The following is a 26,238-nucleotide window of genomic DNA, read 5'->3' as shown; positions in this document are numbered from 1 at the left end:
CGCAGCCCGTGAGTACACCGCTAGCCTGTCCTCCAGCCAGCACGGCGCGGTGAACAAGTCTCCGTCCGCCTTCCTGGGCGAGAACTCGGCGCTCGTGAACCTCGGCGAGGCGCGCCACATGTTCACTAGCCCGCAGCCCGTGAGTACACCGCTAGCCTGTCCTCCAGCCAGCACGGCGCGGTGAACAAGTCTCCGTCCGCCTTCCTGGGCGAGAACTCGGCGCTCGTGAACCTCGGCGAGGCGCGCCACATGTTCACTAGCCCGCAGCCCGTGAGTACACCGCTAGCCTGTCCTCCAGCCAGCACGGCGCGGTGAACAAGTCTCCGTCCGCCTTCCTGGGCGAGAACTCGGCGCTCGTGAACCTCGGCGAGGCGCGCCACATGTTCGCTAGCCCGCAGCCCGTGAGTACACCGCTAGCCTGTCCTCCAGCCAGCACGGCGCGGTGAACAAGTCTCCGTCCGCCTTCCTGGGCGAGAACTCGGCGCTCGTGAACCTCGGCGAGGCGCGCCACATGTTCACTAGCCCGCAGCCCGTGAGTACACCGCTAGCCTGTCCTCCAGCCAGCACGGCGCGGTGAACAAGTCTCCGTCCGCCTTCCTGGGCGAGAACTCGGCGCTCGTGAACCTCGGCGAGGCGCGCCACATGTTCACTAGCCCGCAGCCCGTGAGTACACCGCTAGCCTGTCCTCCAGCCAGCACGGCGCGGTGAACAAGTCTCCGTCCGCCTTCCTGGGCGAGAACTCGGCGCTCGTGAACCTCGGCGAGGCGCGCCACATGTTCGCTAGCCCGCAGCCCGTGAGTACACCGCTAGCCTGTCCTCCAGCCAGCACGGCGCGGTGAACAAGTCTCCGTCCGCCTTCCTGGGCGAGAACTCGGCGCTCGTGAACCTCGGCGAGGCGCGCCACATGTTCACTAGCCCGCAGCCCGTGAGTACACCGCTAGCCTGTCCTCCAGCCAGCACGGCGCGGTGAACAAGTCTCCGTCCGCCTTCCTGGGCGAGAACTCGGCGCTCGTGAACCTCGGCGAGGCGCGCCACATGTTCGCCAGCCCGCAGCCCGTGAGTACACCGCTAGCCTGTCCTCCAGCCAGCACGGCGCGGTGAACAAGTCTCCGTCCGCCTTCCTGGGCGAGAACTCGGCGCTCGTGAACCTCGGCGAGGCGCGCCACATGTTCGCCAGCCCGCAGCCCGTGAGTACACCGCTAGCCTGTCCTCCAGCCAGCACGGCGCGGTGAACAAGTCTCCGTCCGCCTTCCTGGGCGAGAACTCGGCGCTCGTGAACCTCGAGCGCCTGCTGCAGCCCGCCGCCGCCGAGCCGCCCGCGCCCAACCCCTTCGGCGAGGCGCGCCACATGTTCGCTAGCCCGCAGCCCGTGAGTACACAAAACGATGTGGATAGTCCGCAACGCAATACGCACCATCTCAATGCCAACAATCATTGTCTGTTAGACGGTACGAAGTTCGCCGAGTCAAAATTATAATTGTTTCAGAGTATGCATGCAACAATATCAGTTATTTTCGTACAAATAATTTTTATACAGTAGCCAAATGCCAGTATGACGCTCATTGCGGCGCGCTCGCACTGTACTGCGTCTAAATCAAAAACCAATACAAACTCCATTCTACAACTTTACACACGTTGTTTATAGACTACTAGGTATATTTTAAAATAAAAATTAAAAATTTTAAAAATCCCGAAGTTTTGTAGAATTCGATTTTAAAACTTTACTTCCGGTTTTCTATGTGAACAAAAAAGAAATTTCAAATTTGTAGTAAATAGTAAGAAACACAGTTATTTATTCTCAAAAGTCCAACAGATAGTTTATTTTTAATCAAATGTAATAATAGCAGTAATAGCTTCTGAAAAATCTTTTCCTAAAATATTACCAATTTTTTGAACGCTCATAAAAAATAAACTAAGCTTCATAAAAAAATTATAATGATGCACATCCATTCAGGTCATATAGCAGTACATTTAATCCAAATATGAACAAAATCTAAAACCTGACTTGATTTTCGCTGTCCGCTTCGCGTGAAATGCCCCTATAGCAGAGTAAATACAAATGAGTAGGTCATCTTCATAGAAACGCACCGAGCGCGGTTTGTATGTGAGCGCGCCAATACGTATGCGGCGCGCACGTACACACTGACAAAATTCAGCGAACCTCACCGCTAATCCACGCTATAGTCTGGTCTGTGAGCACGCACGTAGAATTTTGTCCAATGACCCCAAGCTACCCATCCTTATCGCTCGTCGCGCTCGCACACTCATTGCGGGCGCCCGTCGCACAGTCGCGACAGCAATATAATTACGCGCGAGCGATAAGGATGGGTAGCTTGGGGTTATTGGACAAAATTCTACGTGCTCACAGACCGGGCTTTATTAATACTAATATTTTATACCTCAGATACTACTTCGCTTCGCTACGCTACGCGCTTCGACAAAGTACCAAAGTTATTTGTATTGCACAAATTACTAATAGTCCCGTTTAGCCCCTCGTACTAATCTAATTATGTTTGTGTCACGAGTGGGCTCACCACAATAGTCGAACGGCGGCGGGGACAAAACCCGCGTTCCCCGGATCAAGAGTCGGCCAATCCGACTCCTTCACCGTTCGGATATCGTGGGTTCAAAGTTAATAACGCATTTAACTCTGGTGCTCGAAACGAAATGAAGTGTGTGGCCATTCTAAGATTACTTCGGCCAACTTTGCGAATAGTGTATCTGAGGTATAGACTTCAAGCTTCGCGAATGGAGATATAAAAGAAATTGTTACGTGGTCTTATGCGACCGCATGGGGCTTGATGGGTTAAAACTGCATAGCCTGGTGTACTTCGTACCACGTAATACCATTTTGCTGCATCAGTGGGCACACAGTATTACGCGGCGGCATAACAATACAGTGCACCTTGTGGTATGCAATGGATGTCTGTATGTATCAATACGCTGCAGTGGCACCAATATACCCAAGCTGTAGGCCGAGGATGAATGCGTGATAAGTTATAACGCCATTTTTTCGATTTTTCCCATACATTTTGACGTCAATAAGAGTATATCACCAGAGTAAATACAAATGAGTAGGTCATCTTCATAGAAGCGCACCGAGCGCGGTTTGTATGTGAGCGCACCAATACGTATGCGGCGCGCACGCACACACTGACAAAATTTAGCAGGGAGTTGCGCCGAATTTTGTCAGTGTGTGCGTGCGTGCCGCATACGTATTGGCGCGCGCTCACATACAAACCGCGCTCGAAGATGACCTACTCATTTGTATTTACTCTGATATCACGGCGCACATCCTAGCCTAAGAGTAGGCGCACACCGTTGATTTTTAGTTGGCCGATAGTTGTGCCCGATTTTAAATTGTATGAAGAATCGGCCAAATCGAATCGGCGTAGTGTGCGCACTCCCATACATGCCCATACTGATCAACTGAATAAACTATCGGCCGACGAAAAATCAACGGTGTGCGCCTACTCTTAATCTAAATCAGCGGTTCCCAAACTTATTTAGTCTACTGCCTACTTTGAGAATAAATTATTTTTTAGCGCCCCCCATTTTTGTAGTCAAGAGTCGAGCTCAGTCGGTATCTAAGAGTCCTCCTAGTAGATGACGCCTCCCAAGCCTCTACACAACGTCCCGATTTTTTTTCTGGGTCTCTTACCCCCCTCCTTTAAGCCTGCAGCGCCCACAAGGGGGCGTTATCGCCCACTTTGGGAAAGACTGATCTAAATGTAGTTTTCATTTCCAAAATTGAATGTTTCTCATTAATCTGCTAAATCTACCTCCAGCTTCAATCGTGCCCTAAATGAGATGGTCCTTTATTGAATCGTATTATTCCCTTAGCCGCGGCTGACGATCAACGAGCTGAAGCAGCAGCAGCTGGGCATGACGGGCGTGCAGTTCCCCGCGCCCGCACCAGCCGCGCCCGCGCCCACGCTGCACCAGGCCGCGCTCTCGCAGCCGCCGCTGCAGCAGGTAAGACTTCTCTTTTATCCACAACGAGGAAGCTCTTGGCCTGTATCTCACCTGATGGTAAAGTCTGTTCGCCGAGAGTTGATAAAAAAATTAAATATCACAGGTTCTAAACTCATTATAAATTGCGGTCCGCTAATTATTTTTGTCGATATAATGAAAAAGTTGGTAGATTATTTGGCCTGGCCTTTTTTTTGGCCTGGATTCTCGGCTCGGTTACAATTTAATTTTGGACTACCATTTATAAGAATGTTCTAAAAGTACCAATTATCTACCAAAATCTACTAAACGATTTTGCACTAATAAATCATCGTTCTCTTTGCCTCAAATCTACCAAAAAAGTAGAAATCTACTAAAAGTGGTCACGCTGTGGCCGCCGCCGCCCGCCGGCCGGGGCGCTTGACGACAGCTGCGTGGCTCGTACCATGGTACTCAGTGCGCGTTGTGACAAACGACGCCCGCCATACAGAATGCGATAATTAAGCGACAGTCGCTATCACAAGACATTTCATAATATTTATCAACTCTCGGCGAACAGACTTTAAGTAACGATCAGGCCGAAGGTGGAGGCGAGCTTCACCCGAAATCCTCAACCACGGAGGAACTGGCTATCTTACCTCTATCTGCCGGAACACAACAATGCTGTTAACATAGTTGTTATGGCGACAGGCTTAAGTTACATGGTGGTAGCTAGCCAGGCGGACTTAGAACAAGCCCTACCACCAACCAAACCGAACAGAAAAATCTGCCCTCACTGGGAATCGAACCCGGGACCTCTGCGTCTGAAACAGGTGGTATTACCACTAGACCACAGAGACGGTTAAAAAGACTGATGCCTATTCGATGAGCTTGCTTATCTCTCTAATTGTTAGGGCCTCCGCTAAAACTCATTCGGTTGCAGAGAGTGAGTGCCAACCTATTATGCATAGAAAAGCACGCCCCCCCCCAGTGCGAGTGTGGTAACACGTCACACACACATTTTGCGTTCGAGTACAGTACGGTGATTCTGATTAACTGATTCAGTACAGTACGGTGAATTTTCATCGTGCGGTCAAGCAGTCGCCAGCCATACACTGACTGTTCGAGCTGTCGACAGCTCTCGCGCAGTTACCTCCGCCCACTTTCTTCATTCCACGGCGCGCGCTTGTCATTTCTTGAGCAGTTAATACCAACTGCTCGAGCAGTTATCACTGGCAACTTCAAACTGTTGACTCTTGACTGCAAGAGCGGTCCGTGTAAGGCGGGCCTAAGTGTAAGTTTACATCTAACGTCGTTACTAGCGAGCGCGTTAAAAAAAATATGAAGATTTTAGTTCTTGAAAGTTTTCGCTAGGGGCGCTGTACGATCCGTCATACATTATTTAATGACACTTTTTACGCAGTCAACATCGAATGCGTTTGACGTAAACTCACACTACGCCCCCTGATACCCGTTCAATATTTATCTTTCTATTCTGAGGGCCTCTGCTAAAAGTTGCGTGGACGCCCGCCGCGTGCGCCTGCCTATTAACGCGAGTGTGAAAACACGTCACACGCATGCGCTGCTCATACTATTGCTCATTCGATAAAGACCCGCGTGCCCTAAAGCCTTATTCACATTAGTCGAATTAGTCGAGAGACGAATAATTTAATAGCGAAACGTGTCTGATCACAAAAAATTTTATTTGCATATAGCACTTATCTGTCCATTGGAATGGGAAATCAATCTTATTTGTCACACTTTTTTGAAAACATTGATGAATGGATTTTGACATTGCTATTTGTTTATAATAAATGAGTAGGACTGAAATAAAACATACTAATTTGTCTCAACAGTTTATTAGCGCGAATTTATTATATTCGCCCACCGATATACAAACTAACCTAACTTAGTACATACCTTAATGATATAAGTAGACAAATAAATAAAGTTGGGAGGAAATATTTTAATATTAAATTACCTAAAGTTAGTACATATTATTAGACAGTTGAAAACTTTTTTACAATGTAATTTGAACAATACATTACACTAAATATTACATACAATTTACATCAAGCAAAGCCGAAACTTTAAAATGTAGTGCGTGGAATTCAACAATTGACGTCACTCAGTCATGTGACGCCAAACAAATCTCAAGGAATCCAATTTCAGTCAATATGACGGTTTGATCCAATAGTTGGTAGCCCATGTCCTTGATGACAACAGTTGGTACTTATTGTTCTTCTTTTGTTTGGGTTGTGACAACTCAGCTTACAACTGAGTTTACCATTTTGTCAGATCTGACGAGCAGCCAAAGGTGTCTGTCATAAAAAGTCCATAACTGTCCGAGTCGCCGATTCTATAATCCATACCAACCATGAAAGGTACGTGTTCTTGCATCTATCAATTGTTTGTGTCCATTTTGGAAAGCCGCAGCTTGTATTGCAATGTCGGTGGCTGAAGTCTGGAAATACTTAATGGATTAAAAACGTTAACTTCTGATTCTTCGTACGTTGTGAGTATGATAGATGCTCGTGATGGTTATTACACTGATGTTGTGACTGGATATAGGCGGCTCGTCCCAAAGATTTGTCTTCTGCTTTTCTAACGTCAGTGACTGTCGTCTTCAATATTACATTGAAGTAAACATATTGTGTTACTTTGTGACTTCAGCGAAGATTGGGCGCCATGCAAGCTTGGCTTGATGTAGATAGGATAGCGCCATCCTGGTGTTGACTGGATAGCCTCTAACTTGTATACCTGTGCTCTGAGATAACTTGCCGTTTAGCGCTGGTGTACCGATGACCCAATTTTTGCTGGTATATCAATAAGGTGGTAAATAAGAATAAATTAACAGTCTTGAACAGAGCCAACATTATGTTATTGTTAAACTATTTTCATGACAATAATTGCCTAAATGATAACAAGATCTTAATAGTTCCATACTGTTCTATTGTTATATCACGCGCAATTAACAGTGTCAATTACCTATAGCGTGTAGGCAAATATGTAACTAACAATCGTTATACAGATAAAACAATAATATATTTTAATATGCTTTATAAAAGTCCTAGAAACGAAGAACAAACATTATTTCTTGTGACATAAGGCTGATTTTTTAACGAAATGCATTTCTCACGAGTTGAACGATTAATTATTTATTTCCCACGAGTTGAACGATATAGTAATTACAATATTGTTAAATACATAGATAGTGCGTAGTATAATAATAAATGAATATTTATCCAGTACAAGAAAATATAGAAATTGTATGTAGAATATTAAAATACATAACAACTATATTATATTTACATTATGAATTCAATTACATTACAGAGTTCTTTATTAAACAATATTTTTTTTGAAAAAGAGTGAAAAGATACATCTAAATCTAAAAATTAAACCTAAAGTGATTCTAAATATCAACATCAATGCGTCTATTTCTAACTAAGCTTATAATTTTTTCCATGTCATCACTCAAAACTCTATCCTTATCGCAGAATGTTACTTCAGAACGTACTACGTCATACATTTTCTCTATGGCGGGTGAAAATTTATTCGGTCTTCTGAAATCTAAGCCTTGCACAGCGAACATTAATTCGATCGCTAATATTTTCTCAACATTGTTAATAATCCAATTAAATTTTCTACCGCTAATACTCCCCATAGACACGTGGTCTTCCTGCCCCAAGGATGTTGGTATGCTGTCGGCTGAAGACGGGAAACATAGTGATTTATTTTCCGACGTGATAGCAGCCGTAGTATATTGCCCTAACATCAACCCCGAATTGAGCCCTGAGGAGTTAATCAAAAACTTTGGTAAACCGTACTTTCCCTCCAAAAGCAAATAACATCTCCTGTCCGAAATGTTCCCTATCTCTGACATAGCTACCGCGCAATAATCGAGCGCCATCGCGAGTGGCTGACCGTGGAAGTTACCGCCACTTACGCTACTGCCGTCGTGGAGTATCAAAGGGTTGTCAGTTACCGAGTTGAATTCGACCTCTACCAACTCCTTTAAATGGTTCCACGCTGTTCTAGACGCCCCGTGCACTTGCGGGATGCACCGCAGCGAATACGGGTCCTGAACTCGACCGCAATTCGCGTGTGATTTTACATTCTCGGACCCTTCCAAAAAATGCCTAACCCTTTTGGCTACCAGAACATTAGTCTCGTAATTTCTTATTTTATGAATGGACTCGTTAAAAGGTTGCGCCGAACCGTGGTAGGCTTCTAAACTGGCAGTCGCGACAAGATCTGCCAGGTCCAGGAGATACCGCATCCTCTCCAGCCCGTATATAGCGTGAGATAAAATAAATTGGGTGCCGTTTATTAACGCCACACACTCCTTCGCCTTCAGAACTAATGGTTTTATGTTCCGCTCTTTAAATACTTTTTCAGTGGGAAGAATTTTCCCGTCAACGTATAATTCTCCCAACCCTAAAAGGGGTAAGAAAAGATGCGATAGTGGGGCCAAGTCGCCCGACGCGCCCACGGAGCCCTGTTCCGGCACCACCGGAATCAAATCCTCATTAATTAAGAAAATAATTTTATCTATCAACTCCGTAGACACACCCGAGTAGCCTTGAGACAACGCATTGACCTTACATACCAGCATAGTCTTGCAAATATCCTTCGCCACGGGTTTCCCGACCCCCACGCAATGGCTCACGAGAAGATTGTACTGCAACTCTTGTATCTGCTCGTTAGAGATAGTCGTGTGACACAAATTCCCACAACCTGTGTTAATTCCGTATACAATTTTTTTGGAACTAATAATATTCAATATTCGGTCGAATGACTTCAAAACTTGTTGTCTGGCTTCATCCGAAATCGCAATTTTAGAACTATTAACAACATCAATGATGTCGTTAAAACTAAAATGGTCTATTCCTAATTTTTTCATACTTAATTTTGATAAAATACACATTTTAAAGATATTATAAAAAGCAAAGAGCAAGGTTTTATATTTAATACTGATTTCTTTTAGATTTGTAGTCTTTTGAATTAAGAAATAAAAATATTTAATAGCGCCGCCCCATTGTTTCAAAGTTATTACAAATAAAAAATATATCTGATACTACAACCGCGATCAAGGATTAAAAAAATAAAATTTACCTTACTTGGTATAGAAATGACCTTTCTGTTAAATACAATTTTGCAAAAGTAGCCGGAGGTTAAAATCACTATCGAGCGTCTGGTATGTACTGTGCGAACGTTCAAATAAATCAAATATTATACGTGAACACTTCTTCAGTCGCGATTAATATTGTAACTGTCAACAGGCCGCAGTTCCACGCGCAGTGTTTAGGCAAAGGATCGCGACTCCAATATATAAACCGGCTCGCGGCGATCACTCCGCGATGCAAATTGTGTCAGCAATCATACAGGCTGTTAAAAATACGATGACATCAATCCAGCTGGCCAATTTGCAAAACATTGGAGGAAGCCTTTGTTCAGTAGTGGACGGCCTGTTACTTAAATGATGATGATTATGTACTAAAGAATCCATTTGCATATGTAAAACTTGTAGTTTAAAAGAAACGAATGGTAATTTTATCCTGTAGGTAGACCCCATTTTATCGATTTTACGTTATAAGCCCATACGTTAGTCGTCTAAATCATCGATAAGATTTTATCACGGTACACATCATTAATCATAGCCCGTCAAGACTCTTTTTTTAAACCACCTAAAATTTTGCTCTATTGAACACCCTGTTCTGTATAATATTTGGAATTGAGATAGGTTAATAAAGGTCAAAAAAGAAATTTATTAGTAATTTATTTTTAAAATTTAATGTTTGCTTAAAAAGCTCCACATAAAATACACATAAAACATGTAGGACACTGCGCGGCACCGTAACTCGTATTATGTGTGTCGAGAATAGTCGACATTTCTTTGGGTTTGATGCAGAGTGTGCAGTCCGCAAAATGCATACTTTTCTATATTATTATAATATAAAGTCTGATTTTCTATAGTGCGCATTTTGCGAAGTGCACATTCTGCATCCGTTTGCTTAAAGCACTACTCTACAACGCAACAGCATCTGAACCAATAGTGGTGTGCATGAATCTTAGCGCTTATACTAAACTCGCGCGGGCGCGGTATGAGCAGTGTGGCGCGAACGCGTTCGACGGGCTTTCACACGCGCGGCAAGAGGCGGGCACACGCGGCGGTCGCCCGCCGCTTAGCTCAGGACTGCGTCGTACGTCTGGTACCCGCGCAAGTTTTAGCGTAGGACCTTAAGCGCAAGTTTTATTTTCTAATGGTCACCATCAGGTCACCCACAAACAAGTTTGCGCCATCCACAGTCATTATTTCAATACCAGTTCTGGGGCTCTTGTTCGAATAAAAACACGTCACAAATCGTACTCTTATTTTTTTTTCAACTAGCTTTGTTCACTGCTCTAAACCGCCACTGTGATTTGATCTCACAGAAATATGTTATCAGTGGTTTAACCGCAAAACGTTACACATTTACCTTCTCATTTATAATATGAGTATTGATTAATATTTATTTATGTACTTATGACTTCATTTTTATGTTAACCTGTAGATGTCTGTAAGGCCACGTAGTCAATGATAAATTAATCACAAGTACCTAACGACATTTTTCTAGTAGTAGGTAGGTACTCTATAAATAGTTTCAAGTATAACATAATTGGTTTATTTTCTTAATTTTCCTTAAGTTATTATTCAGAAATATCCAGTATATTTCCATTTGCGTGCAACAAAACCAAAGTTAGACCACTATTAAGGTGAGGCCCCAATAGTCCGTTGCGCTGCGTCGCGTCATAAAAAATATATGAAAAAAGGGACATTAACCAGCGCAACCAGTTTAACTACCAGCACTAGTGAAATACCCTTTTGTACCCTTTGCACCACCGGCCTGCACCACTGGTGGTGCAAAGGGTATTTTTAAATCCCTTTTGCACCACCAACAAATAGTGCTGTGCTACCATCGACTGTAAAACTAGTAGTAGACTGTATGTTATAAATTAATCAAAACCTACCTAAAAGTTTTTATTTATTGCGGGAAATTGAAGCGTCATGTTCAGCAGTTTTGTGATGTGTGAGGCGTGGCTGTATGCATGGAACAGCGTTTAGGAGTTGTTTACCTTTCATCATCACCTCATCAACATGAAATGATGACTACAAGACACAAATACTTGAATGACTTCAGAATAAAATAATATGAAAAACGTGCCTATAAACATTTCACATTCCACGATACCCCGGGCCTACATTCAACGAATAATTAGTACCAGGGTAACATAACCATAAAGGAGCTATTTTATGATACATGTCTATTTCTCGGGTCTACCAAGAAGAATTTGATATAGCTCCTTTATGATTATGTTGCCCTGGTACTTTAATACATAATTTTAGTAACTCTTTTGAAAATATTTAATAGATTTTGTTATTCAGAAAATTATTTGGATTTTAATAGTGAAATATAAAATATGTTGTCAAATTTTTCCAGTAGTTTCGGAGCCTATTCAGTACAAAAAAACAATCAAATATTTCCTCTTTATAATATTATATAAATTATATTATAGATAATCGTTTTACAGTTAATGGTAGCGCGGCACTATTGGTGGTGTAAAGGGGATTAAAAAATACCCTTTGCACCACCAGTGGTGCAGGCCGGTGGTGCAAAGGGTACAAAAGGGTGAAATACAAATCACTTCAGCATTAGTAGTGCCTCGACATTGCTAAGTTTGCAAAGCGGGAGGTATTATCTCTAATGGCGGATTTACACTGCGCGGAAATTAGCCGAGTCAAGTCAAAAAAACAGTGGAGTGGGGATGAAATTCATTCATTTTTCATCCCCACCCCACTGTTTTTTTGACTGTGTAAATGTGCCTTAACATTCAACAAATATCATTAATTTTATTATTTTAATAAAAATAACTAAAAAATATATACCTAACTAATTACACATTTCTACTGGCTGTGCAGCAACATTGTAGGTAGGTAATTTTTAATACAAATTGAAATTACTTGCAAACATTATGTTTACATAATGATGTGTTCATTTGTATACACAGTCTGTAGTCTGTACACACTTGTAATTTATTTCTTTATTATTTATTTTAGATGCACGCGTAATAATGACTCTTAGGACCTCTGCCTATCCATTTTTATTGAAGAATTTTTAACTGTAATAAAAATATCCCGATGATCTCTGGGTAAAAACATTCAAAATAGTTATACTATCTAGACATACTAATCTAGACAAACTTTAAAACATTTTATACGGAATGATGTTTTTGTATGATAAACTGTCTCTATTTATTTCACCCATAAATTACTCGTGGGATATGTACCTATGCTAGAACATTACATTATGTACTTATCTTCTAGTTCGCAATACCTCTTTGTTACAATTGGAATAAGGTTGTGTTGTGAACTTTTTGGTAACTTTGGGTATCACAAGCTATTTGACGCTGACTGTACGAAATATAAGTGTTCTGACAGGTAGCTTGGACACTTGTCCCATTAAATTGGATCCAGCGTTAGTCAGCTGGTGTTGTGGAGCGGTGCACGAGACTCCGTCAATGCTACATGTGTGTACGTCGCCCTCGAGCTTAGAAAACGTGAGATTGTGTCCATCCACACGTTTCTGAAATCTGACCATCATTACCCCACAACTGTACCGTGGCTCTATGTACCTATACAAGACTTTAATAACAGATATAAAACAGCTGCAAGACGTACTCTGTATTTATTTAGACAATTTGCGTCAATCGAAATTGTGTACACAAATTCAAAACAAGATTGTATGATTCTATGCTTTATTTTTTTATGTTTAGGTATTAAAACTCGTGTATCCTGTTTTTGAAAAATATCAACCTTCAGTATGGAGGTCTCAAATGACGTCAGCTCAAGCACATATCATGTCAATGTCATGTTTGGACTAAATAAAAATATTTTTCTTTCTTTCTTTCTTTCAATGACAAGCAAATAAAGACCGCACGCTTTTAAGCAATATTTTATTAAATTACCCAATTAAAATGATTTCATTTATTTGATCACCAACCATGCAACAAGGTTACATTGTAGCATTCACAAGAAAAAACTTATACAGGATGTCCCAAAAAGTAGTGTCAAGGCGAAACCCAAAGGTAGAGCATCACTAGAGCTACCCGAATCATCGTGACTTGATTATTATTATTGACGGGATTGCTACCAATGTACAGACGACAGAACATCAGACTATACATTTTCTTTGCAAAGTTGCCCTTAACACAACTACGTAAGATACCACAGTGATTACGTTGACGTGCTTTCGACTGTACAATCCCGTCAATAATAATAATTTTGTTAGTGACCATGAAAGTTTAAAACAATACATCGTGACTTGATTGTTTTCGAGTTAAGTTTTTTTTTTAATCATATCCTGTATGTGTTAACTTTTTTAGTTTACATTCGTGTTATGGATGTAAATATGTACTTCTAAATCAGCTAGGCCTAGTATTCATCTAATAATAATAATAAAATCAGGCATGAACCTTAACTATTTGCGCGTGACAGTGACCAAAAAAGTGCCTAAGCAGTAAGCACAGAAATTTAAAACAATCTTAACTCGAAAACTATAAAAAATCTCGGAATATACATGGGGGTGATTCGGGTAGCCTTAGTGGTGCTCTACCTTTGGGCTTCGGCTTGACACTACTTTTTGGGACACTGTGTAATCTTTACGCAAGTTTGGTGAAACAAAAGCACAACTGCACAAATATTGGTTTCTTTTGTTACTTTTTGCAGTGATTGCGCGTTAAAGCTGTATTAATTGGTCTTTCTGTGACAAACTGAATTCAACACTGGGGAAGCGGGCAAAAGCTAATTTATTATTGCACAAATTACTAATAGTCCCCTTAGGCCCTCGTACTAAGCTAAATATTTATTTATTTGATCACCAACAAGGTTACATTGAGGCTTCACAAAAGTAACTATAAAAAATGACACTTGTCAAATGCAAACTTAATTAAAGGTGAAAACATCATGCGTTAGAGACTAAAGTAACAGCAATATGCTTGTATCACGTTCACGAGTGAGCTCACCACTCCGCGTTTCCCGAATCACAAGTCGGCCAGTCCGACCCCTTCACCGTTCGGCTATCAAACCTAATCTATCGGTTTATACTGTTGTGTAGTTAGTTGTGAAGTTAGTTACTTATTAGATTCTCTCATGTTGCAATACCCTAGCAGAGTCCATGTTATGGGTCTATGTATATGTGTAAGAACCTTTATATACCAACATTGGAGCAATAAAGAATTTGATTTTTTAACACCACTAAATTGTTATCACCGAAAAAAAATATTCTGGGTAATGAGTTATTGATACTGATCCCATTTGTGCAAAATAAGAAGTTAAATAAAGTGACTCAAAATTTCCTCCTAAAATTGGTAATTTATGGACACACGCGTCGCTAGCACTATTTACGTACGATAATGTAACACTTATTAGAATTCAAAATGGTCTAAGTTAGATAAGTATGTAATAATAACACTGGAAGCGTGGTCGAGGCGTGAGCGAGACAGACAGATCGATGCAACGTGCGAGCGCGTACGACTACTCTAGCGAGCAGCGGAGTGACAAAGCTGTGACGCGTAAAATACGGACTAAAAAAAATTTAATAAAAAAATTAACTTTATGAAAAACATTTCTTTTTCTTTTGCTTTAAATATTTCACACGTTTCTACATAACCTGTTACCTTAAGTTAAGCTAACCCGTGTGTTTTGTCTTGCAGATGGGAGCCGTGGCCGCCGACCCCTGGGCGCCGGTGCCGGCTCCGCGCAGCCAGAGCCCGTGGTCGCCGCCGCAGACGCGGCACACGCCCAACCCCTTCCTGTCCTAGCCGCCGCCACTCTGGGTGAGTGTCCTCGCTTGTAAAGTCCGGTCGCCGAGCACGTAGAATTTCGTCCAATGACCCCAAGCTACCCATCCTTATCGCTCGCGCGTAATTGTATTGCTGTCGCGCTCGCACACTCACTGCGCCTGCCCGTCGCACAGGCTTTAGTCATAAGATGGGTACGTGGTTCGTAGGTTAGCGAACCACGTACACTATTGTTTTGGTTACAGTGCATGCAACGGTTACGGTTAGAGCTCGCTAATTAGTACCCGGCTTTATGGTGGGTTTATGCTAGACGAGCCGAGCACGGGCTAAGTGCAAGCCGAGTTTCTCTACTCGTAATGTCACTGTGCACATAAAACGAGCCTACACCAATCACTTTCCAATGCGCGATGAAAATCCCTCTGTGTTCGTCAAAAAACCGACAGTAGGTGGAGCACAGTCGAGCACGATGCTCGTAAGTCGGTCCACACGAATTTAGATTCGGCTCGTGCTCCGCTCGTGCTCGTCTCGGCTAGCGTAGACCCACCTTTACAAGCGCTTTATTCAGTGCTAAAAGCATTTTTGCAGGAAATAAGTTACTTTTATGACTCTTTTCTACCAAATACTCTGGGCACTTTTCCAATCAGAGCAGGTGCAAAATCAATCGGATGGATCAGAACCTCCGTATAGATGACCCACGCTGAACTGTCCCACCAAACTCAATGACAGGGGGGCGCTACCATCGTTCAACTATATGGTTTCCAACATGGCAAAAATCGGAACCAGCGATCCGGTATTGACGGTGGCGCCCCGCTGTCAATGTCATGGACAGGACAGTTCAGTATTTTGGAACTATAACATCTTTATACCGTTCATTAAATATCATGTATCTTACGAACACACGCAAGGCAGTATATGGTTGTGTGCGTACCGAACGCTCGCGCGTGTACCAAGATGTTGACCGCCATGCTCTATGGCTCTATGCCGACGCTAGGGTACACGTGACTATTAGTAGTAATTGCTTAACGTGTTTGTCAAAGAGAAATAATGCTATTGACATACAATTTTTCATTATTTTTAAAGAAATATTCACAATAACAGCGTTTGCCCAGCTGTAATTTTTTACTTGTGACTCATGTGATCTATGGTGTTATTGATACTAGAATTATATGAAAACTTTCTCTTTCTAATGTATGTGTTGAAACAACTGGAATCACAACTTTAGATTGCGTCTGACGTGACTCCATCGGAGCGACATGGCTTGAATTCAAATTTGAATTTGAATTAGTATTTTTTTTTACTGTCCAGTCGAGTCTAATCCAGACTAACCTTAAAAAGGTTGGATGGCATCAATTACATAAGAAGTCATAGTATTTGCCTTGATGTTCTGGCTCTGTCTGACAGCTGCATTTAAATAGTCAGATATTATGATAATTATAGTCTGCACAATAAAAAAAGTAGTATAAAATGTTAATTCATTATGAGTCTTATTACCGGTTCCTGATAATGCTTGAAATATTTATTCAGTTTAGGGCTGATTTTTCAATCGTCGGATAACTTTTAACTGAAGATTAAGTTTGGCACATTGACAGTGTTAGTATGAGAAATGTGTCAAAATGACAAGGTTATTCTTCAGTTAAAAGATATCTGACGATTGAAAAATCAGCCCTTAGACCATAAGTGCCACTTGTGGTCCTAAACTGAATAAATATTTTTGATTTTAATTTTGAAAATGTTTCAGATAGTATCAATTTAATTTTCTTCTTTTGTCGTTTAAAATTCACAGATGAGGGTTTCTAAAACAGATAAATTATTGAGTGTCCATTGCTCCTTCCAGGGTGGGAGTTAGAAGGAGTGCTGCTGAGAGGCTGAGCCTCCGGCGACCTGCAGGAGACCAGGCCCTCCGCTATTGGACACCGTTGACGACCTCGCCCACGGGAGTATGACGCTCGTGTTGGACCAATATACCTGTCTGCTTCTGTCGGTGACTGCATAAAACGTTCTGTATCAGCTGAGTAAAAAGTAAAGCGCAGATAAAATATTTAAACATGAACGTCACCTATTATGGGACAAACAAGTGGTTTTCCAAGTTCAAGGTACGGATGTAACAAAACAAAATACCAGTTATATTTGTTTTTCTTGATACTCGAGTCATTTTAATGCATTGACTTTTTACGCAGTTGTTTTGCAAACGAATGGAATCTTACCATCAGTGACTGGATGTTTGGGCTGTACCTAAATTTGTGAAAGAACAATTGGACAAGCCTTGCGGGAAAAAATGCGTAAAGATAACCCTAGTAATGCGCATTTAGTAAATAATTGTATAATTACTCATGATGTGTCCAATAGGCTTAAGCGCCCCACATTCGATCGCTGGCTATAATCACGTCGTCAACTTATATTTTATTTATTTGATAAATATGTTTTATTTATTATACTATTGTGATTTACCCTTTATATTGTATACAAAGCCTGGTCTCCCGATAAAAAGATAATATCAGTATAAATCCCCCGTAAATCGCACTTCAACTATTAAATTATTTTGACACTTCTACTATTTTTCTGTTTAGATACAGAACTATTAGTAAAATTTAACATTTTCGATTGACATGTTCCAATGTATCAACTTTTTTATTCCACTAAAAAATAAATTGCGTTCATACTACTAGGTTTAAATTTTGCACTTAAATAGTAAATCTCTTGTCACAACTTTTGTTGAAAAGTCATAAAAATACCTTGATTTAGTTATACTTACCTAAAACTGTTTATGTACTCTTCGTTTATTTTGTAAACCTTTTTGTGTGGTAAGTGGGATATCATGAAAATACAGTGTAAGAATGTACCGTCACCAGCGCAGGCGGCGCCCGCCGTCTCCGCTGCTAACCGTACCCGGTGGTAGGTTAACAAATTAAAGTAAGACAGTTAGAGGTACAGTATACAAATAATGTATAATGAAGTGTTTTCATAGACTGGAACTCGCTGTGACGATCGTAATAGTTAGCGCTGACTCGGCCGGGTTCACGCGCGGCGCTTAGAACAAATTATGTAAGTAGGGCTCGCCACTCGACGTGTCCGACGCACGGCAAGCTGGGCTGTCTCGCTAGCTGTAATTAGAATATCTTAAGCACCTCTACCTTTTCCTAGATTCATCTAATTAAATAAATTTATATGTATATCAAGATAATTAACTCTAATTAATTTAAAATAATTAAGTTAACTCATAACACTGAGTGTTGCGATGGATTTTAAGTCTGATTAATATAAAAAAATGAAATAAACTACAAAAATGTATTATATACGGATGCGCGCGCCTGAACCTGGCAGCATGTAGCAATAGACAACGTAGAGACCCGCGGCTGATGTTTAGGGCCTCTTCACTGGTGGATGCAGATGTAAATTAACTAATTAATCTAGAAATTAAAGGCTAATCGCTACTATTTTTAAATAACTAAGGTAAATGGGCCCTAAATAGCGAAGGGTATAAAGATTTTGTAAGGTACAACGGAATTCGTAGCGCAGTTGGGAGTTTCTGAACCTATCACAGCTGTCATTTAAAATGCATTTACATTTGTTACATTTTGATAGAATTCAGTTTTAATTTTCTTATTATCAAGACAATCTTCAGACCTAATGAAAAGTACGAGCTGAAAGTTGAACCCTTTTATTGTATAGTTTAAGATTGTAAATCAATTTATTGATTGCTAATAATTTTCATCAATAGATATTATAAAAGGAATGTGAAACCCTCAACAGCGCTACGAACCCGACTCTAACGTCCATAGTCGGCGACTAAGGAGTAAGGTCTCGAGTTGTAATACGTGCCTTAGATACCAGTTTTGTAAATGATAATGTTTGTCGCCCTCCAGCCCGACGGCTCCTTGATGACGTCATGTCACTTGTGATACCATCCTTCTACTTAATCCTTGATTCACCTCGCAGACAGCACATTCGGTTGCAAATAGTCAAACAGATCAGTATTATTTTGCTTTTGCAGCGTTGATCTTGGAAAATTTCTTTTCCCGCGAGTGATGATTATGATTATTTTTCCTTCCAGTGTCACATTTATTTATATCTACTTAACGTTAATAGTAGAATTTATTTCCAAACTGGCAACACTTAACATTGTGACATAACGTCATCAACTGTCGGGATAAATATTTATTGTGATTTATTTTAGCGCAAACACTTGCATCGTATCGATAAATTGTTACAAGTTCCTCCGAGAGTCAATCTGTACAATTTATTAAAGTAATACAAAAGGAATACGAAATAACGAATTTTAGTAGTAATCGAGCTGCAGTGTGTCGATATTGTTTGAGTGCTTACAGTAATCGCTAGGAGGATGAACTTGCCTTTACACTGTCAAATGAATTTAAACAAATGTTTGTTAGATAATACACAACAACAGAAGGCAAGTTCAGCTTCATTTGATACTAAAATTAATTTCACCGCGTACTGTCCAAACCCTGCGCTTTACAACGTGTGTGTGTTTGTTGCGTACAAAATATTCCATTTTTATATATTGTGTTATTGAAATAATTTTACAACCCTCATTATTGACGTAGTATTGATCGAGTTAAGGTAAATTATGTACGTTTAGTCTGCAGCGCAGTGTTGCCAGCGCGGGCTCGACCATGCCCACTTTATGTCACACTCGATATCACAAGCAGCGTCTTTTTTACACTGTTGCACGTTTTCTCCTATTAAGAAAAAATATTCCGCGCTGGCAACACCGTGCTTTGTTTTTTTTTCGCTTTATTATTAACTAGCAGGTTCAAATGGTTATTGATTTTGTTTATCAGTTATGTAGATAAATTATTTTTTAATATATTAATTTTTGACCAATAATATGCATTGATGCTAATCTGTGTGGGTTATGATCACAATTCTATATAATTTTATTGTGAAGCGTCGAAACGCTGGTGAAATATAATGGCACTCTGTGACGTATACAAATTATTTTAGCAGGGTTTGAAAGTATTTACTATGCTCTATTATCAAATCGTCAGACTGCATGCATTTGACGTGGTGCCATTGAATAATGCCATTGATTGACAGGTATGTTTGTGACATTATAGTTATTTTGACAATTTTCACATGGTAAATTGAATATTTAAATTGACATTAAATAAAATTATAAATATCGGGAAAACAACTATTGTATAAAATCCAATTTTCTCGATATTCCTTAAATAATTTGATAATTTATCAATGGCACCACGGCAAATGTATTTTCTAATGCCCTTAATTTTAAATGCATTATTATGAAAATTTACATAGATAGCAAAATTGTTTGAAATCTTTATCTTTTTGACGTCTAATAAAATTTGACATTGTGATCATAATGCATTTGTGTCACTAGCTAGGGAGAACTGTAAAGATTAATGTAACTATTTAATTAAAATATATAAGTTTTTCAATACAACGCAAAGTTTATATGCACTCGTTGAAATGAAACACCACCGTACAATATGATTATAATTTATTCATTAATAGTTTACAAAGACATTATCGTACAAATATTAATTTCCATGATCAGCAATATTGCAGTACAAATACTTAATAAACATTTTTGTTCATTATAGAAAACTTACGAGATACGCTTCCGTACGCCTTGTAAGTACGAAACATCACGATCGAACGCGGAAACATCGCTTATATACAAGATAATACGCACCAGTTATAAAAAATCTTTCATCACGTGTAAAATCGTAGAAAATGTGTCAAAAATGTCGTGTGACGGCACGGAGGGGGCGATGGAAGCATCTCGAGCTTACCCTAGCGACTTAATACTAGCCCGCGCTGCCTGCGCCGGTATTGCGACGATCCCTGTTCAACTTAAATTAATTACGGTACACAATTACGGTCATTGATCAGCAGGATGTAGGCTCAGTCTCATGGTGTTGCGGTCACTAATCTACGAATATGTTCGGAATACAAGTACTGAGTTGGTAAAATCATAATTATAAAACCCATCGACTAGACGCTATATCCGATAAATACTCACGAAATTTCCAATAATGTCCCCCGATACTAATATAATTTATATACCGTAAATCTAAAATAAATAATTTCAAGCATTACGAGTGACGGTCACAAATAATAAAAAAATATAATTCGAAACAAGCAATAGTGACGGCAGATCTACCGATATAAGAAAATAATCTATGATTATAATAATATTATAACAGAGAAGCGATATTTTTATATGATCACATTCGCACTACACTCGCGCGCATACACTTATCGTACTAAATGCAATTCGGGTGACGTCCAGTTGACACCCTTGAGAAGTAATTTTTTTTTCTGCTGAAATGTTTGGTGACAATGCTCGAACATTGTCTTACATTCCCGTTTTATGTTTAATTAATTTTAAAATCCATTCGCAGCGGATTCCGGCCAGAATCAGCTGTTTGGGTCGTTCGGACGCCGCCAAAATGGCGGCTGGAATGTGACCGCCATTTTGAGCGGCTGGGCATTTCAAAATGGCGTCAACTGAAAACGCTCCATCACATTTTCAATCGACCTTTAAGTCCCACGCCAACTAGCGGAAACGGATAAGACCACCTGTCGGTAGAGCGGAGTATTGGGGAGGAGATTCTGCGGGCCGGCCTCGGGCGCCCGCTCGGGAACCTTCGTCTTTCTAAGGCTCGATTTCCTCCTACGCTGACGTCGGTCGCGTACATCGGTCGAGCGTACGAATAAACACAATGTTCTGAAACACCGCACTGCAACGCCGTCGTCGGCGGCAGATGATTACATAGAACTAGTGTGTAATCGTGCGCGCCGCTGACGTCGGTCACCGATGTCAGCCTAAAAGGAAATCAAGTCTAAAAGGGGTCATCCATAAAGTACGTCACACATAAAGAGGGGGGGAGGGGGTTGACAAAGTGTGACATGGTGTAACAAGGGGTGGGAGGGGTCCTAAGTTTCGTGACATCACATTTCAATTGTTTCAAATATTTGATATAATGTTGATTTCATAAAAAAATAGTACTTAATTTAAATGGAAATAAAACTAATTTCGGAACTGCTGTTAATTTAATAATTTTTCGATGTGAAATTGCAAAACATGTGACGTCACACACCTGTGACAAGGACGGAGGGGGGTCAAAAAATCATGAAATTCGTGTGACGTACTTTATGGATGGCCCCAAAGTGGGAACTAAAAAATGAGTACGGGAGCCGCGACAGACAGCTCTGTTTTCGACGAACGTCAGTGAGGTCCGAGCGGACCGCGGGCCGACGGTGAACAGGCGAGGCGAGGGTTCCCGAGCTGGGCGGCTTAATACTCCCAGTGCGTGGCGGAGCTGAGGTCGGAGGAGGCGAGGCGGAAGTTGCCGTTCTTGGCGGCTGCGAGGTACTCGCGCGAGGCGGCGGCGCGGATGGCGAGGCGCGTGGGCTCGCGAAGCTCCAGGTGGAAGCCCTGCGGCGAGTCCGCGTCACACGTCACGCTCTCGCTGTCCGCGTGCCAGTATTTGCCGTTTTGTCCTGGAATCAGGTTCAGTTACAATTACAACGTGAGTACCGTTTTTAAAATAAAAGAAGTATAAAAGCACAAACAAAACGTCGTTAAAGCGGCTGCTGCACTATTTGCTGTGCTTGTGTCACGGCAGCCTTAAAGGCTGATTTACCTACACGTGATAAGTAGATAAAGCCTGGTCCGTGAGCACGTAGAATCCCGTCCAATGACCCCAAGCTACCCATCCCTATCGCTCGCGCGTAATTATGTTGCTGTCGCGGTCGCACACTCACTGCGGGCGCCCGTCGCACAGTCGCGACAGCAACATAATTACGCGCGAGCGATAGGGATGGGTAGCTTGGGGTCATTGGACGGGATTCTACGTGCTCACGGACCAGGCTTTAGTAGGTAACTAAATTTTTATTTGATTTTTCTGTCAAGTTGGTAGTGGGCGGGGCTGGTCACTTGACACGTTTTGACAAGCAGTTTCATAGTAAACAAGAGCTTGACGTTTGGAATTAAGTTAAAATTTTGTTACGATGCAATTTGATCTCTTAAAATTAAGTTAAAATTTAGTTACCTACTTAACTACTTAATACGTGTCTCCCCTAGAACAACTAAGTTCTAATAAAACAGCAAATATAGAGGTAAAATGAGTGGTAATGCTGTACCTTTGAAATAAACGGCTCCCTTGGGGCCGCGGATGACCTGGATGGTCTCGTAGTTGGCCTTGTTGCACTCCAGCCGCACGCCCTTGGGGCCCACGAAGCCTTGCTCGCATTTCAGCACCAGAATTGGTCTGAAAAGTTAAAAATAATAATATTCAAGTTAGAAAATAAGTGAAAAAATGTTATTTCTTACTGTGCTCTTTTAATACAGCCTTTGAAATTAGGGTTGAAGGTTGTACCAGTTGTACCAAAAAACTGCAAGCAAACCGTATTTACGTTCACTAGTTGGTCTCCAGTGGTTCTAACTAGGAATTGCAGCAAATGCAACGGTCCTCCTATCGTTTTAGCGTAAAGTCACTGTCACTTGCTAGTGGCGAAAAGACAATACTCTCTAATCTGTGGCGAAGACAGTGGCGCCAGCTGGTGAGCGCCAACGCATTTGCTCACCAGGATGGCGCCACTGTAGAGTAGAGGGATGTCAATCGCCAGTGGTGCCAACCGTTAGATATAAGAGTAGGCGCACACCGTTGATTTTTCGTCGGCCGATAGTTTAGTCGTTTAGTCGGGCAGTTGATTAGTATGGACATGTATGGGAGTGCGCACACTACGCCGATTCCATTTGGCCGATTCTTCATACAATTTAAAATCGGGCACAACTATCGGTCAACTAAAAATCAACGGTGTGCGCCTACTCTAAAAACGATAATCCTCATTGCGTACACCAGTTGGCGCCACTGTCTCGGCCAGACGGCCACTAGGCAGTGGTAAAATCTTAATCCATAATAGCGCCAACGTAAAAACGCTAAGCATTCATTGCATATGCATTAAGATAGCAACTGTTTTTAACCTCCCTCATCGTGTTTATTTACAACATAGCTGTGCCCGGGATTTTTTTTATGCATGACAAGGCAATTAGTATAAGGACGCAATCGCACCTGGCGTTAACTGAGATGCAGTCTTGGATGGTACATATTTCGGACGCGTGAAAATCGTTTCAATAATGTTTCCCGCTATCGCAAAATGTTTCATTGATGCTGCTTCTGTCGGTCGTAACGGGATGGTATAAAGCTTATTATACCCCTCCTCAATAATATTATTAGTATAGATAAAAAGTTGAACGCTTCTCACCTATTTATTAAGTAGAAATAGTATTTGCAGTTGTCGTCAATAGCGTCCGCGTTGGCGTAGAGGTGTCCGGAGCGCTTGGTCATGAGGTACTTGCCGTTGTTGGCGCGGAACGCCACCGCGCCGTCGCCCTGCCACTCCAGCTCAAACAGGGCGTTAGACGATCTGCAAGGGGGAACGGGTTTCAAATTCAAACTCTTGAGACAAATTCTTGACACAAATCAATTGTAAGGCGTCTCTACTCTAGCTCATGTAGCGCCCATGTACTATCATCAACCTAGCGCCCTTTAGTATTACTAAAGCCTGGTCCGTGAGCACGTAGAATCCCGTCCAATGACCCCAAGCTGCCCATCCTTGTCGCTCGCACGTAATTATGTTGCTGTCGCGCTCGCACACTCACTGCGGGCGCGCGTCGTACAGTCGCGACAGCAATATAATTACGCGCGAGCGATAAGGATGGGTAGCTTGGGGTCATTGGACGGGATTCTACGTGCTCACGGACCAGGCTTTAGAAGAACCTTAACTTCGAACTCCTCCTATGTTCTTCTGATTAATTTCCAAGAGCCAATGACAGTTTAACTTTCCCCCGGGACAAACTTGACCTTCATTGATTGGGTTTTTAAGGCGGTCAAGCTGTATCCTGGCTATACAGGAGTTGCATCGGTGGGAACGAGATATGGGAATAACGGGACTATTTAGTATTATTAGTATTACTAGAGGGCGCGAGGCTAGTAGCGCACGGCGCACCCTAAACCTTGCGTCTGTGTCCAACGCACACCCTATTCTATAGGTAAAGCCGCCGATGCGTATCAATGATAATTTAGTTAATGCAATGTGCAATGTTTTCTCAGTGAGAACTACTCAGTTGAAGTAGTAAATGTAGAGATTGAACCAGAAAACGTTAGTGTGAGCAGGTCTCTCACTCGGTGGACCGACGATCTGGCGATAGTCGCGAGAAGCTTCTCGATGCGCAGGACTGGTCATAGTGGTCATGGTGGATAATCGGTGGGTAGGGCCTTTGTCCAGCAGTGGACGGAATTCGGTTGAAACGGAAATATGCCGCTTTCTGCGTAATGTTTACATTATTTTATGTATTCATGTGTTAAGGTCGTAGTATCTAGGAATTACGGTGATTAAATCAATTTAGGTATGAAAAAATAATTTTGGGCATATCCAGTGATTCGGACGAGGTAAAAAAGATTCTCGAAAGGAACTCACTTGTTGTCCCCGCTGGCCTGGATGCCGCCGCCCGTCTCGAGCGTCCAGTAGCGGTCCTGCATGGTGCGGATGTACCAGCGGCGCGTGGCCCAGTCGAACTCCAGCTGGAACGTCTCGTGCGAGGAGATCTCGTCCTGGTTGGCGGTCACGTCTACACCTGCAATAGGAAACGAGAGTTCAGTCATCATCATCATCAGGAAGATTGCATGATACGGAGCGTCGACCCCAAATGAAATGGGAAAGAGCCAGGCAAAGATAGAAGAAGAATCGGCTTATTCCACTATTCCCCATTGACAATCCCCGTCAACGGGGTTTATTGAACAAAAAGTTCATTAATCCCCGTTATAATAGGATTTTATTTTGATTTTATAAGTTCCAATTGGCGTTAACGGGGAATAGTGGACAAAAAGTTCACTAATCCCCGTTGACGGGGATCGTTAATGGGGAATAGTGGAATAAGCCGAAGAATCATCATCATCAGGACATTCACAGGTGCAGTACCCTCTCCAAGGGACCAAAGACAATGGCACGACTTTGTCCCACGCTGGCTAGACAGTTTGGGAAGGTTTTTACTCTGTAAGATTATCGAATAATTTATATTGCGTGGACTTTAAATGGTTACCATATGAGTCACCATATCAGATGTGTGGCAACTCAGTCTTAACTAATTAATGTAAGTACGGAAAACTTTCAGAGGCAGTGACCGGGACTAACGGCTTACGTTGCCGCTACACTCTAACAAAGTAAATATGAAAGTCGAGATTCTGAATGTATTATTATAAGTAGGTATTATGAAACAACGCAGCTTTTTTATGCAAAAATACAGTGGCAATTTATCTAATTATCTACGTGGATCGTTAGCTCGCCCTCTTAATGTGTTAAAATATTAAAACCTAGCTCTCTTAAAAATATTAATTTTAATCTGAGTCGTTAATCTTATCAAATAAGGAAACGAACTCGCAAAATGTAATATCCAAGAAAAGTTCATTCACTGGT

At 41.6% G+C, this 26,238-nt stretch overlaps 2 protein-coding genes across 2 annotated transcripts in view; one reads left to right on the top strand and one right to left on the bottom strand.

The window, feature by feature from the left end:
* Positions 1–20,194, top strand: part of LOC135074784 (uncharacterized) — a 54,347-nt gene extending 34,153 nt beyond the window's left edge. Inside the window, exons 18-28 of the mRNA XM_063969166.1 lie at positions 37–180; positions 299–382; positions 430–573; positions 692–775; positions 823–906; positions 954–1,037; positions 1,085–1,168; positions 1,216–1,369; positions 3,844–3,975; positions 14,686–14,808; positions 16,607–20,194. Coding sequence (XP_063825236.1) covers positions 37–180; positions 299–382; positions 430–573; positions 692–775; positions 823–906; positions 954–1,037; positions 1,085–1,168; positions 1,216–1,369; positions 3,844–3,975; positions 14,686–14,793 — 1,102 coding nt within the window. The 3' untranslated portion in view covers positions 14,794–14,808; positions 16,607–20,194. The remainder of the gene's footprint in view (positions 1–36; positions 181–298; positions 383–429; positions 574–691; positions 776–822; positions 907–953; positions 1,038–1,084; positions 1,169–1,215; positions 1,370–3,843; positions 3,976–14,685; positions 14,809–16,606) is intronic.
* A 40-nt stretch (positions 20,195–20,234) lies between these two features.
* Positions 20,235–26,238, bottom strand: part of LOC135074353 (protein singed) — a 66,828-nt gene continuing 60,824 nt past the window's right edge. The window contains exons 7-10 of the mRNA XM_063968608.1: positions 25,243–25,399; positions 24,028–24,189; positions 22,903–23,030; positions 20,235–22,260 (exon numbers count right to left, since the gene is read on the bottom strand). Coding sequence (XP_063824678.1) covers positions 22,055–22,260; positions 22,903–23,030; positions 24,028–24,189; positions 25,243–25,399 — 653 coding nt within the window. The 3' untranslated portion in view covers positions 20,235–22,054. The remainder of the gene's footprint in view (positions 22,261–22,902; positions 23,031–24,027; positions 24,190–25,242; positions 25,400–26,238) is intronic.

The sequence above is a fragment of the Ostrinia nubilalis genome, chromosome 9 (assembly GCF_963855985.1).
Source record: "Ostrinia nubilalis chromosome 9, ilOstNubi1.1, whole genome shotgun sequence".
Classification (NCBI taxonomy): Eukaryota; Metazoa; Arthropoda; class Insecta; order Lepidoptera; family Crambidae; genus Ostrinia; species Ostrinia nubilalis.
This window is presented reverse-complemented; position numbering and strand designations above follow the sequence as displayed.